Below are 14,919 nucleotides of genomic sequence, written 5' to 3' on the forward strand. Positions count from 1 at the left end.
ACTTCTGTGATTGCCTAACACTGCCTGCCCAGGGCAAGGCCATTTATTATTAGTCCCTCCCTCCCGAGAGCCCCGGCACGGGGTGTGCCACCTCACAGCCACAGGGGAACACCTGTCACAAAAGCCATCCCGCTGTTCCCACCCCTCTAGGCCTCCAGGCGAGACCCCAAGATCTCCACCCACTCCCTTAAGCCCCTACCGCTCGCTTTCCTCCAGTGCGCAAGCGCCAGGAGGCGTGCCCAGCGCTCGCCAGCCCCGCCCCCAGGAGCGAAACGTCACTGAGCTGCGCCGCGCTCTGTTTGACGTACCTGAGAACCGCCTTCCGGAAGGAGGCCCCAGCGGCTGACTATGGCGACCGCCGCGGAGCAGTGGGTACTGGTGGAGATGGTCCAGGCGCTCTACGAGGTGAGCTTGGCGGCCCGAGCGGCCCAGGACCACACCCGGCCCTGGAGGGGTGGGACGGCTCCTGTGGGTTTGTGGTCTGAGTCCCGGGCAGGGTTGGCTGGGTCACGCCCGGACCTTCGTCGTCCCTCGCTGGAGAGGCTCGCGGGGGAGGCACGGGCGGGAGCGGGAACCGAGGGTCTCCGTCCGGGCACGGGAAAGGAACAGGTGGGAGGGGGCGCTGGAGCGAGGCTGGTCCTCAGAAACCAGAGTTGGGACTGATGGTGAAGCAGGGTGGTGAAAATGGAGTGGAAGATCTCAGCCTGGGAAGGTCCTAGGGGTTTCAAGTCCTCGGGACTGTGGATCAGGTAATAGGGGAACGAATTGCAGTAGAAAGGAGTTCGTTTTTGTCGGGGCGAGGGTTTAGGAAAGCCGAATGATTTAGGAATTAGGGATATGAAATAGTTTGTCATTCTTCCACATGCGTCTCATTTTCTGTCTTGTAAAGGTAGAACACTTTTTAGAGATTTTTAAAGGCGGAATAATTACGAGTGCTTTGAAAGGCTGTCTGTTTCACGTGTGTCAGGTGATAGCTATGATAGCAGAACTTAAGTCTTAGAGAATGTTCATTCACTTGACATGTGTTTACTGAGCTTCGATACCCCATCCGGTAGAACTTTCTGCATGTTGTGTATCTGAGCTATTCAGTGTCGCAGCCACTAACCACAGGTGGCAGTTAGGCATTTGGAATGTGTCTAGTGCAAGTGAGGAACTAAGTATTTCATTTCATTTCATTTAGATGTATATTTACATAGTTACGTGGTGACTAGAGGCCAAGGTATTGGGACAGCACACATCTAGACACTAGGGATAGTGCAGTGAACAAACATGCAAAAATTCCTGTGCTTATAGAGCTCGTATTTGTTTAAAGCAAATACCAATTTTCTTTTGATGATTTGTTAAAAGCTTAACATAGCTGCCTACTGCCAGGGGAGACCATGGTGTCTTCCACTAAAGAACTTACCAGGGCTTCCTGAAAAACAGTTGACAGAACAGGTGTGGTGTAAGTGATGGCTGATCCTAAGCTAATTACAGTAACTAAGAGAAGAGCCACTGAAATTGAATTTTTTAAAAAATGAATAATTTTCTGTTGTATGTTGTTGCTTCTTTTTTGAAGGGTGCATAACTGACCAAGACTCGGGTGTCCTCTTGGATGTAACATTTCCAGGAAAAGAAGCTGCATTTGTGATTTTGATTAATTCACTAGACAATTGGTATCTCAGTTTTTCTTAGGATGGTTTCTTTCTGGAGTGGGATGCTTCGTGATTTAGCAGATGTTTGCCTACTGGAATATAATTATTGAGAAAAGCAAAACAAAGAAGTAATAGTGTATGTAACCTTTGTACGTAGTCAGAAAAATATTTGCACATTGACTTAGGAGTTCATCTCTGAATTTACAGTTTTCCTGTTGCCATATTCTGAATTTTTTTAAACTATGGTAAATCATCTTCACTTTCTGTCTGATGTTTCAAAATAGTTTGTATTTACATTTCTGACTGTCTCTTTTAAGTGATTTTTCCAATGACGGCCTGTTGGAGTAGATCACTCTGTAACTGACTGAGGTTTAGTTGCTATCTGGAGTCTTCCACATGTACTTACCGTGTCCAGTTGTGCAAAACATAAAAGTCAGCTGTACGTCTTGCAAATGTGCACTTGAAGACGTGGCATGGATAATTTCAGTAAGGTGTCTATGTGCCTGTTGACATGAAACACACTGCATACTTGTGGGGAACTACTGCAGAAAAAAGACCTGACGTTCCTTTAGTCATTTATACAGTCTTTTGTTTGTTTGTTTGTTTCCCCAGCCATGTTCCCAGAAGGATTTAAGGAGGCTTATTAGAGGCTTATCAGATAGAATAGAGTGAGATGTGCAAAACTCTAAAAATAGTGGAAACTGATTTCCACGTAACTCTTTTGACTGATCTGGGGTAGACGAGGGTGGCAGCAGACGGGTGAAGCTATGCAGCGTTCATTACTGTCCTTTCCCACCAATAGGAAGGCACCTCGTCTGACGGATCTGATAGTTGACATTGTTTGACCTGTTGGGATTCTGCATAAGCTTTTATTTTAAAAATTAAATTCCTTTCCTACAGAGGTTTTAAAGCTGCACTATTAAAGATTTATCACGTGAAGGAGAAATTACCAACTGTTAGAAGTGGGGATGGGGTGCCTGGGTGGCTCAGTCGGTTGAGCGTCTGACTTCGGCTCAGGTCATGATCTCACAGTTTGTGGGTTTTAGCCCCACATCAGGCTCTGTGCTGACAGCTCAGAGCCTGGAGCCTGCTTCAGATTCTGTGTTTCCTTCTCTCTCTGCCCCTCCCCTACTCACACTCTCTCTCGGTCTTAAAAAATAAAATAAAAGATTAAAAAAAAAAAAGAAATGGGGAAAGGAATGAGTGGAAATGAAAGGAGTTTGAAAATAAATCCTAAGAAATAATAGGTTAAAGGTCATGGGAGGCAATACATACAGGTGCAGTACGTTTTATGTGCAGATTTTGGAAGGGTTCACTTCATTTCTTTTTTGGTTTTTGACTCACTCTTAGGCTCCTGCTTACCATCTTATTTTGGAAGGAATTCTAATTCTCTGGATAATCAGACTTCTCTTCTCTAAAACTTACAAGTTACAAGAACGATCTGATCTTACAGTCAAGGTAAGAAATTAAATTTCTTTTATTATTCACTGTATGATTATAGTGGCTACATCTTTCCAAAAAGTACTTGTGGCGACTGAACTAGGTATGTTAAAATGTTTTCTGTTATGTAAACAAATCAAAGACCATGAAACCTCAGGGTACCAAAATACAGGGAAGCCAGGAATAAAGTCAAGACCGAGAGGAATACCACGTCAGAGACCTCTGCACGTCAGAGACCTCTGCACGTGGCTAGAGGCCAGCAGCAGTCTTAGGAATAGATGGTAGAAGGGAAGCTTCTGGATTTCGATTGTCGATGTGCAGGATTACATGAGTTGCTCAGGAAAACCACCATAGTTTCTGAAACCTGAATGAAGGTTTTCCCTGTGTTCTTCCTAAAGGAAATTTGGGGTTGAAAAGAATCTTCCCACCTCCCTACCCCAAACTCAGTTTTGATGCCTTCTCTGGTACGGGGCCCAGCTCAAGGCCTACCTGGGTGAACCTTAGGAAACAGAAGCATCTAGAGGCCATGAGGAGTTCCGTGAGCCGGAGGGATGAGGGCGCTTGTGAACAGGAAGTGCATCCTGGTCACTCAGTAGGAGCACTCAGGAACTGTGCCCCAGTGCAAGAGGGAAGAGCGGTTGTGACTGTGGTGTGGTCTCTGTCGCTCAGGTTGTTTCCCCGCCCAGCCCCTGTAGCACCGTGCCCGAATGCTTATAAAAAGCTCAACAACTTGGGCTCACCCGGCAGCACTGAGTACAGCACGGAGACCGAGCCGTCCCAGGAACAAGTGCTGGGGAACAGAATGAACGCAGCAGCGTGGCCATCGCTTCCCCGGTTGCACTTCCTGGCTGTGGTCGTCCTGGTCGTTAATATTAATCGTGGGGGGGGTGTCAGGCCGTGTCCCCCCGGGGACGTGCAGCAGATGGTCCCCGGGCCATCGGAACGTTTTGTTCTGAGGGCAAAAACGTTTTGGAGGCCTGACTAAAGCAGAGTAGGAGAGATCTCATTGCGTGATTTTGCATAACCTTTTCTAGGCCAATGGATCTTTGAACCTGTGTTTGGAGACATATGCTAACCTTGACCGGAGATGCCCGCCCTCCCCCCCTCTTGTCCTGACTACCTGTGGGATTAGCATGCCAGGGAACGCTCTGGACAGCACTGCAGGAAGACTGGGCCATCCAGGGCAGAGGTCCTTGGCGTTTCAGAACTCCTCGGGAGTGATCGGGTGGCCGTGCAGCTGGTTTCTAGCTCGGCTTTTTAAGAGGTGGATCATTTATAGTCTTTTGAGTTTTCATTTCTACACATGGCAATCCATGCACATAGACATTTTTTTAAAGAATGACCAACCGTGATTTTAGGGCAGTCCTCTGAAAGCCAAACTCAGCAAGATCCGGTAACCATGGCCATCTTCCCCTGAAAGCCAGGGAAGAACACAAACTGTGACCATGGCAGTGGTGCTTGTAAAGCTTCCCTTCTGGCATCACAGGCGCAGTGCCCGGGTCTGGGCTCTGTAGACCTGCAATCTCTCGCACACGAGGGGATCGCTGGCCGCTTCTAACACCCGTCTCCACGGCCGCAGGTGGCCTCGGGGCTGCCGCTCTCTGCCGCGCGGTCGTCGGCAGAAGCAGATGAGGAATTTATTGGTTGATTTGTAGCAGAAATCTGGGGACAGAACGGTCGCCGTCCCGTGACTAGACCCTGCTGTATTTTAACTCCTTTCCTCCCGTAGGAAAAGGAGGAGCTGATTGAAGAGTGGCAGCCGGAACCTCTTGTCCCTCCCGTCTCCGGAGACCATCCTGCTCTCAACTACAACGTCGTTTCAGGGTAAATTGGTTCACTCCTCCACGGACTTGCACTTGGTCTCCCGTGGGTGTACTCACCAAAGCACACACTGGTTTGTGTAGTATTTCTTTTTTAACAGAAATAAAACATTCAGAAATTTCCGGAGATCGGAAACACTCTGCTTTAGATCCCAGTATATAACTCTGTTCTAAGGACGGTGTGGCCGTTCTGTATAGTTTCCGATTTGGGCATTGCAGTTCGTCCTTTCCTCTGTTCAAAAAATGATTTTTTGGGGAACAATACATGCTCACAATAATATGACCAATAGCGAGACATGCTTAAAATGAAAAGCAGCGTTCCTGCTTTCCTCACCGTGGTTGTTTTTGAGTCTAGATCTGTGTGGGTACCTTCGTGAGCAGGTGTTAGCAGAGTGCGCTCACTGCCGTTGACTCGTCAGCTGCGGGCGACGCTGACTCCCAGTCCCAGCTCTGACCCTTGAGCCTGCTTGCGCCGCCTCCCTCCCTGCCTCCAGGGTCTTTTCCAGCTTTGACTCGGCTTCCCCTGTTGCATATCTTTCTTGCCGTATCTGCTTTCTTCAGCTAAGAAGTGTTTTAAGTATACGGAAAATACCTGACACAAGCATACCCACCGCCCGGAATCAATAGGCGTGAACGTTTTGCTGTCTTCAAATCTACCTTACAAAAGAAAGAAACCATTTCAGTTACTGCGAAAGAAACCCCTTCCCATCTACCACTTTCTCGTATCTCCCACACAGGATAACCATTGCCTTGAAGTTGGTGGATGTCTCTCCTTTGCTTATCTTTATACTTTTAACACGTCTGCCTGACGCCAGGAGATGATTCAGTAGTTTGTGTATAAAACTGTGATGCAGGGTGTCTCCTGAGTGTGTATCCTCCCACTTCTGGTCTGATCTGAGGGAGTCTTGTATTCTTCATGTCATGGTTTCTTTGGTCCTACAGAATTTTTACGTGTTCTCACCTCGCACTTACTCGTCGTTAATGCTGTGGTGAAGTCCTTCCCCCACCCAGAGGCTGAATTCGCCTGTTTCTGTATGGTGGTCAGCTATCCCAGCATTCCTAAGTTGAATTGTCCACTTTCTGCCGCTGAGTAGAGATTTCCCTTCTTTTGTGTACATGTCCTTCTAACAGGTCTGATTCTGGCTTTATTTCTATTCTTTTGGTATATTTGTCTCTCCTTATGCCGGAACTTCATATAAATAGCACAGCTTAAGAATAGGCTCTGGGACACCTGGGAGGCTCGGTTGGTTGAGCGTCTGACTCTTGATCTCAGCTCAGGTCCTGATCTCCTGGTTAGCGGGATCGAACCCTGCATCAGGCTCTGCACTGACAGCGTGGGGCCTGTTGGGATTCTGTCTCTTCCTCTCTCTGCTCCTCCCCTGCTCGTGTTTCTGCATGCACTCTCTCTCTCTTTCTCTCAAAATACACATTTTAAAAAAGAACAGGCCTTGACTAGAGTGAGTCCTGCACCTCCTTGTTCTTCAGAATTGCTTGGACTGCTCACAACTGTCTCCTTCGGTGTGAGTGTCAGTGTGACTGATCACATTTGACCAAAAATGGAGCTTGGGTTTGCGGCCAGGCAGTGCACCGATTTGGATTAATTGGAATCTTGCTGATACTGAATCTTGTCACCACGTGCCCGGGGTGTCACTCGTATACTTAGGTCCCTTATGTCCTGCAGTAAAGTTACATAGCTTTCTTCATAAAGACTGCTTATCTTTTTTTTTTCTACTTTTTATTTTGAAATAAGAGATTCACATGCGGTTGTGAGAAATAATCCACCGATATCCCGCGTGTACCCTTCATCGGTTTCCACCCATGGTAACGCCTGCTTAACAACCAGGACATGGATGTTGTGTATCTTTTAATAGATTCGTCTCTAGGTACCAGAGCGTATTCATTTCTGTCGGGAGGAGCATCTTCTTCTTTCTGTTCCTGTGTTACTGCACACCTCCCAGTGCAGTGTCGATGGGAGTGGTGACAGGGACCTCAGTGTGTCGGTGGCTTCTCAGAGATCATCTGGATCAAGTTACGGTCTTCCTTTCTCTTCTCCATCTGCTAAGGGAACTTTTTTTAAATCAGAATATTAAGTGTTATCCCAAGTTTTCCTGTGTCTGTTGAGATGACAGATGACTTTTCTGCCCCAAGCAGTTACCGTGCCAGATTATACCGATAGGGTCTTTAAGTTACGCATATGCGTAAGTTTGTGTGAGAAAAACTGCCATCTGCCGTGCCGTCCGTCCGTCCTCACGGATCGTCCAGATCCCGACTGTGTAGAAGCGATCACGGTGTTTCTTTAGCCTCTCTTTTTTTTTCCCGCGATTTTCCTGTATTTTTCTAAGGAACTTGCTTATGCTGTTATTTCTTGATTATATTCGTTCTTTTCCGGTTTTCATTTTGTCCGTGAATTGCAGGAGGTAAAGGCCGGCTCTCCGAGAACACGCACACCTGCCCTCCCCGGGCCGCAGTCGCCCCTCTGCCACCTTTGTGTGGCCGAGAAAGGCGGCTGTGGCCCCGGCTGTGGTGCGGCCTCCTGGGCACCTGCCACGAGCACCCGCGGGCCTTTCCGCCCTCCTCCTGGCAGGTTTGTGGCTGCACCGCGTGTCCCTGGATTACTTGGTGCGCCCAGTTTTGTGGCCGCGTCAGTATCATTCATTGGTGGAGCTCGGCATCCTTTGTTTTCGGCATCGGGGTTACGTTTGCTCGCACGCTCCTGTTTTCCTCATTCGTTGGCCCGCTTGCTCGCTTCCCCACGTCGGTGTGACTCGTCCTGCCGTCTGCATTCCGAACGCTCACACGTACCCGCTGCCCGTAGCGGCCCGACCTCTGCCCAGAGCCGCCTTCCCTGGCCCCCCCACCTGCAGTCAGGACGTGCGCAGAGCCTCCCGAGGAAGCTCTGTGGAACTCGTTTTTGGAGACCTTACGCATCCTAAAATGGCTTCGTATTCTCTTTGGCCCTGGTGTGCTCGTGTTACCGGTTCTTACTGGTCTGTCAGACAACCTCAGCGTCTGGTGACCCACAGCATCCATATTCGTGTCACTGTGTGCAACATTTTCACTGTCGTCGCGAGCGGTGTGTGAACAGTCGTAAAAACCACAGAGAATCTTGAAGGCCGTTTTGCTGTGGTTGATGATCTTGGTTACTTTTCAATTCACGCAGGAGGGCTTTTCATTCAGTGCCAAGTTGACGCAAGAGAAAGTGAAGTTACTTAACCTGGAGAGATTTTTTTCTTTAAAAACCAGCCTTATTGGCGTATCATCCGCGGGCCAGAAAAGCCACCCTTTTAATTCACCACAGTTAAGTGGGTTTTAGTATGTTCGCAGAGCTGTGCAACCATGGCCATCATCTTATTTCAGAATGTTTTTATCACCCCAGAAAGAGATCCTACAGCCACTCTTGTTCTCTCCCCTTCCCCCAGCCCCTGACGCCCCCTAATCTACTTTCTCCGCATCTGACTCTTCTGGACGTTTCGTACCAAAGGAGTCCCACAGTTTGCGGCCCTTGGTGTTGCTTTCCTTCACTTAGTGGCATCTCTTCCAGGTTTGTCCTGTGTCATAGCTTGTGTCAGTGCTTCGTTCAGTTTTATGGCGGAATAATAAAATAATTTCACTCTACACTTGTCACACTTTGGTTGTATATTTGTCAGCCGTTGGGCGTTTGGATTGTTTCCACTCGAAAGAAGAAAAAGTATATCCGTATGTGAACTCCTATGAATGGCTGCGTGTGCGGGCACGGGTATTTATTTGTCCTGAGTGTGTACCTGAGAATGGGGTTTGTTGAGTTATACAGGAGCTTACTCTGAGGAACCACCAGTCCGTTTTACAAAGCTTCTGAATCGTTTTCCATTCCCACCAGCAGGACGTGAGAGTTGTGATTCTCCACCTCTTGGCCTACGCTTACCGTCTTTCATCACAGCCCCCCCGGGGGGCGGGAGGTGGGAGGTGGGACCCCACTGCATTTCCCTGATGACTGATGAAAATGAGCGTCTTTTCATGTGCTACTTGGCCACTTATATATCTTCTCTGGAGAATTACCCGCTTAAGCCATTTTGCCCATTTTGCGGGGGGGGGGGGGGGGGGTGGTTGTCTTTTATCATTGAATTGTAAGAGTTCTTTATATTTTTTGGATGCCATTCCCTTATCAAATATATGACAGGCAGATATTTCCCCCATTCTGTTTGTCACTTCCCTGATCCTGTGCTTCGAAGCACAAATGTTTTTAATTTTAATGAAGTCCAGTCTGTCTCTTTTGTCCGCTTGTTTCTTGTGCTTTTGTGTTAGATCTGAAAATCTCCCTTCTTTTAATCCGGGATTACCAAGATTTACTCCTTTGTTTTCAAAGAGGAGGGCTCAGTGTCCCATTTTTCATTCTGTAGACTTCTATCTGATTTCTGGTTTCAGCAGGGCCCCCTCCCTCCAGTTGTCCTTTGGACTTTGAGTTTATAGTCATGCCTTATCAGAGAGTAAGTCTCCTATCTTTCTACAGAGCAGGAAGGGGATCTGTGTGAATGATCTGTGCTTCTCCTAAGAAGGTTTTCAGGCTGCCTGTAGCCCGCCCGCCTGGCCCTACGTGCTCAGGCAGCCTTGTCCCCAGCGTGGGAGCATTTTCCAGGAGCTGGGGCCCGGCTCCTCACTGCCCGCCCACACGCAGCTTTCTCTCTGCTTTGACCTCTCACACACAACGCGTCCTCTCTCCTTGGGTCCTGGTCTTCGGAGCATCAGATACACAGACCTTGGAGGCATTTTATGTGCCATCGAAGAGGGCACAGGTTGAAAGGGGTTTTTCCCTTCCTTCTGTTTTGTTTACCGGAAGTCACTGCTAGGTCTTCGTATTAATACGAAATCCTCCCGTTCCTGGAATAAACTCTATTTAAGCAGGGCCGTTTGGTTAGTTTGTGTACGTTGCTGGATTTGTTTCGCTGATGTTTGGGATTTTTAACACGTGTGTGGAAAAATGAGTTTCTTCTCTTGTTTTCCCTTCCCGTGCCTGGTCCGGTTCTGGTATCAGATGTAACTAGTCTTACCGCTTCCTCAGCCACAGTGCCGTGGCAGTGCTCACAACACTGGCACCATCTTCAGCCCGTGCAGCGTGCCCTCCCTCGGGGCTGCGTGTACCGCAGTGGGGAAGGCTGCTCCGATCTTCCTTGAAGAAGGCGCCCTTTAGGTAGCGGGTGGGGATCACTGGTGTACGGAAGGCTCTGGTTTAGAGAACTACCTTGTGACCTCACCACTGTGGCCTTGCTCCATAAACGCTGGGGATTAGGGTCGTCTGGCTTTGGGGGGGGGGGGGGGGCCGAGAGTGGCTGCATGCCACTTGGACTGTCCACCGGCCTCAACCCCCGTCAGTAAGTTGCCCTGAGGAAACTCTGTCAGCAGTGTCATTTTTCGACCTTAAAGGCCTTCTCAGTCTGGAAGGTACTTTACTGACCCTCCTCCGCCTTCTGACAAGTGTGTATTTGTTGTGGTGTGCGTTCTGTTGATCCTAGGTTTTTAATCCTGGATTTAACGTCTTCAGTGAGTTTTTTGTTGTTGTTGTTGTTTTTTAATGTTTTTATTTATTTTTGAGACAGAGAGAGACAGAGCAAGAGCAAGGGAGGGGCAGAGGGAGAGGGAGACGCAGAATCCAAAGCAGACTCCAGGCTCCGAGCTGGCAGCACAGAGACCAACGCGGGGCTCGAACTCACAGACTGTGAGATCATGACCTGCACCAAAGTCGGATGCTCAACCGACTGAGCCACCCAGGTGCCCCTTCAGTGAGCTTTTAAAGCTGTTTAAAGTTTTTAAAGGAAGTTTTGGCTACAGTCATTTAGTAATTGTCCGTTTCTTAATGTTTTCCAATGTATCGGCAGGAAGCAGTTGATAGGATTATGTTGAGCGTGCAGATGTAAAGCACACACAGTCCTTTGCATGCGGATGAGTACAGGGGCACATCTGTGGGGTCACGTTTCCCTTGTTTGTGTGCCTTTCTCAGCCAGATGTGCCAGGAGCTTGTCTTCTGGTTCATTTGAGGCCCTGTGTTATTTTTCTCCACGAGGGGCTTCTTGTAAACACAGGTGCTAACCCTCTCCTCTCCGGTCAGCGCCCACACAGGGCAGCTCCGTGCACCTCCTCTCTGGTTTCCTTCCGTCCCTTCTCCTCCCCACTGTAATACTTCCATTGAGCCGTCACTCGTCACTTGATGTTACGCATTGTATGTTATTAAAATGATGCATTTTATTATTATGCATGTATCGATCTTAAAAATAGTTATTTTACCAGTAAAAACGGGTTTGTTTGGGAATAAAAGAAGATTGCAATTTTGGACCAGCAAGCTACGGCTAAACCACAGGCAAGTGCAGCAAAGAAGGGAGAAGAATGTTATTTCTCGGAGGAGGAGGAAGTCGAGAGGGGTTGTTTTAATGAAAGTCCACTGGAGGAAAGCGAAAGTCCAGGGAGGGTCAGTTTTTTATAGGAGATGCTATGTCCATCTCTCCTGTTGGGGCCTGTAATTGGTGGTTTATTCTGTCAGGGTCTGTAGTCAACAGTCCTTCCCGTGATTGACATTGAGTGGTGCCGCTCCCCTCCCAGCCTCACCTCCTGGCATCCGGGGTCCACTTGGGGTTTGCCTTTGTTAATTGCACAGTGCCTTTGGAACCACATCTTAACGGTTTGTGAATGTATGTTTTTAATTTTGTGCTGCAGACTTCACTCTGATTTTTTATTCACACTTGCTTTTTGAACATGCATTTGAGTGCCTGCTATGTTCTAGGAATGTGCTGAGCACATACGCTAAATCAAAATCTTGGTTCTTTTGGGACAGACAGCCCAACAGTCAAGTAAAAAGGATGTTAGCTGGTGTTAAGTGACAACAGGGAAACCTCAGAGCAGGGCAGACAGACGCCGCGGGGACTCCCGATGTACTTCTTGTTCAGTTCCTCTGACTGCTGCATGCCATTCGGTTGTGTATTCGCTGTTTCCGTCACGATGGGCATCTCAGCTCTCCCCACTCCCCACTGCCGCAAAAAATCTGGCGATTATCCCCGTGTGGGGACTCTCTCTGGAACCAGGAGTGGGGGGCTGACACATGCCTGTCTCATTTCCCTGGGGGACTTCTCTACATGGTGATGCACCCATCCACTCCCCCGAGTTAGTCTATGGGGTCCAGTTTCCCCATAGCCCTGTTGGCTAACATTGTTTTATTTTGTATTTTTCTGATTGTCGGAGCCTTTGAGTATCATTTCGTCCACTGACTAGCTGCCGGGGTCTTCCCCTTGTGTGAGTGCCCCTTCATATGTCTCACCTCTTCTTTTACCGCATTCTTCGCCTGTTTTTTGATTAGCACGAATCCCGTGTACCATGTAGACTTTAATCTGTGGTCACTTGTTGAGGTAGTATTCTATTACGTTGACTTCAAGACGCACGTTCTTTTTGCTTTTCCTGTTTCACAACGTCTGAAGTGGGGATGAATCCTGCAGCTGAGAACCGTCGTTAGCAGTGACGGGGGGGGTGTCCCCACCTGTGTATCAAGCACTTGCTCATGGCTGTGCCCACTGCCAGCACTTCTGTTGTTACAGACGCTGCTGGCAGGTAAATCAGCGGTTGGCGGGGGAAGGGGCCCGACCCCTCCAAGCCGGAGACGAGAGGCTGCACTGACGAAGGCTTTGAACGTCCTTTTGTCAGATCTCTGCCTGTGGGTGATCCCGGCTCGCTTTTAGAATTGTCGTTCGGTCAGGGGAAAGATGAGTTGAGTCCAGTAGGGAAGTCCCGGCGTCAGAATTTGGAGCGTGGGGGACACTAACCTGCCAGGTAACCTCAGAGATGGTGGGGGAGCATCCTAGACAACACGGGGTCCTCCTGGTGGCGGGGGGAGCGTGTTGTCTGAACACCCGTGAAATCCACGACTCGGGAGAACGAACAGTGGAGACTTGGGCGAAGAGGTTAGGACTGTGTAGATGGACTTACCCTGCTTATGTTTTCCTTTTCACAAGTACAGACGTACTGGGACAAATCTGTGTCGAAGCGTACCTAGTAGAAGTGTTCATTAAACGTAAACTACAAAATTCTAACACGACAGAACGTTACCTTTTAGTTGGCACTGGTTTTCTTTCTTGGCGGTAGGCAAAAACCTACCGTTGGCATCTTAGATTCACTGAAGTACAGTATATCTCTTTATCACCGGCTGTTGACTGTATGGTGTCTTCATCGAACCAAAATTCTTCATTTTGACTCAGATTCATCCATTTTGGTCTCACTGTGTTCGGGGACTTACCAGCAATGGTTCCTACTCCAAGGTCACAAGGACATCCTTTTACATTTTCATCTGTTATGTCTTCCAAAACATCTTTTATGGTTTTAATATGTCTAGAATTAATCTGGGTACATGTTTATCCAAGTTTATTTTTCTCCATAGGGAAGAGAGGTGTGTAATTTGGTAGTTTGTGGGGCAGCTGCTGTCACTCACAGGTATTTGTGTGCACAGTTCTCTGGAGTTCTAGTCTTTCCTCGCTCTGGGTGCCTGTTCTGGCACTGGTACCCGACCCATGGTTTTTGTTTGTTTGGTTTCTTTAATGTTTATTTCTTTTGAGAGACAGTGAGTGAGCAGGGGAGGAGCAGAGGGAGGGGGAAAACCCCAGGCAGGCTCCTCGCGATCAGCACGGAGCCCACAAACCGTGAGATCACGACCTGAGCCGAAATCAAGAGTCAGGGTGCTTAACCGACTGAGCCACCCAGGCGCCCCCTCAACCCATTGTTAATGGGGTTCTGGAATACTAGTTTCCTTCTGATAAAGCATCATCCTGTTTCTAAATTCACTTGAAATTACTGACTCTCACTAATAGTGAGGTTGTGAGTTTGGATTGGAAAGGGTTTTATGTTTCCTCTAGCTAGTCCTCTGAGGCCTTGATTATGGAGATGTCTTTCTAGATTGGCTTTATTTGCTCCTGGGAGAGACCCTGAAGGTTCTCATACTCCCGCGTTCCTTGTTACGTGCCCAGTGTGACGTTCCTGCTAGCCTGCGTGGAGCACAGGCGTGAGCTTCCATTTCTTGCTGGAGACTGGTTTCCCTCCCCGCTCCCAGTGCCGGACAGAAACAAGATCCTTGTGTCCCTACGCCGTGGTGCCTCTTGGCAGCTTGCCGGCTGTGGTTAGGGGCTTTGGGCGTACTTCCTTTTGACGGTTTGATTGCGTGTTAGTTTTCGTACAGTGGCCGTGACTTTTCCAGCAGCAGCCTTAGTACAGACTTGTCCACGCACGTGTTTTGGTTTTCCATGTCTGTGTGGGTGCCAGCACCTCCACACCGGGACCACCGGGAAACTCAAGGGCGAGAAGCAGGAGACTGAATGAACGCTGGATTCAGAAGCAGAGTAGGTGGCTTGAAGGAGAAGCCCCTGAGGCCAAAGGGAAGAGGGAGGGAAATATTTAGAGAGCACCTGTGACGGGCCAGGCCCTTATCTAGCAATGACCCTGAGAGGTGGGTTCCTTCCATACTTTAGAGATGAAGAAGCCGAGACCCCCAGCGGCCGAGGAGCGTCCCCGAGCTCCTGGAGCCACCAGGAGCCAAGAGGCAGAGGGCGTCTGTCTGGCTGACCGCAGCCCTCCCCTGCGTCCTCCTGCCTCTTGTACAGGTTCACCTACTTCTGTGAATTTACTTCGAGTGCCCGTTGTCTTCCTTCCCTGCGTTCCCACATGTTCTGTTTCTCGCATAAGAAGCCAGTTCTGATTGCACGTCCCGAGAGCCGTGTTTCCAGTCTTTTCTGACGGCAGCGCGTCTTCCAGAGCAGCGCGTGTGCACAGGGGTGCACGTGTGCAACTGAGGCAGGCTCGCGCCGCAGTCCTTGCCTTGGGCCTGTGCTCTGACGGCCTCCGTCCCGCTCGGCTCGCGGCTTCCTTCGGCCCCAAGAGCCTGGTCGAGACCACGTTGGCCTCGCTAGCTCGTGACCCCCGGTTTGGCCCCGTGTTTTTGAAGCGTGGCCTTGAGGAGTGTTGTCAGCAGGGGGCGTGGCAGGTGGCCTCAGTAGCTGTCTCCTGTCCCGGCCCAACTCCGGTCC

The 14,919-nt window shown here is 49.1% G+C and overlaps 1 protein-coding gene across 2 annotated transcripts in view; it reads left to right on the plus strand.

Moving 5' to 3' along the window:
* Positions 1-249: 249 nt before the first annotated feature.
* SPTLC1 (serine palmitoyltransferase long chain base subunit 1) overlaps positions 250-14,919 on the plus strand; it is a 51,659-nt gene continuing 36,989 nt past the window's right edge. Inside the window, exons 1-3 of one of the 2 annotated variants that reach the window (XM_015082930.3) lie at positions 250-405; positions 2,985-3,092; positions 4,804-4,898. In XM_015082930.3, the coding sequence (XP_014938416.2) occupies positions 349-405; positions 2,985-3,092; positions 4,804-4,898 (260 nt within the window). In that variant the 5' untranslated portion in view covers positions 250-348. Of the gene's footprint in view, positions 406-2,984; positions 3,093-4,803; positions 4,899-13,720; positions 14,236-14,919 lie in introns of those variants that run through there. The other variant, XM_053205348.1, reaches the window with a different exon arrangement.

The sequence above is a fragment of the Acinonyx jubatus genome, chromosome D4 (genome assembly GCF_027475565.1).
Source record: "Acinonyx jubatus isolate Ajub_Pintada_27869175 chromosome D4, VMU_Ajub_asm_v1.0, whole genome shotgun sequence".
Taxonomy (NCBI): Eukaryota; Metazoa; Chordata; class Mammalia; order Carnivora; family Felidae; genus Acinonyx; species Acinonyx jubatus.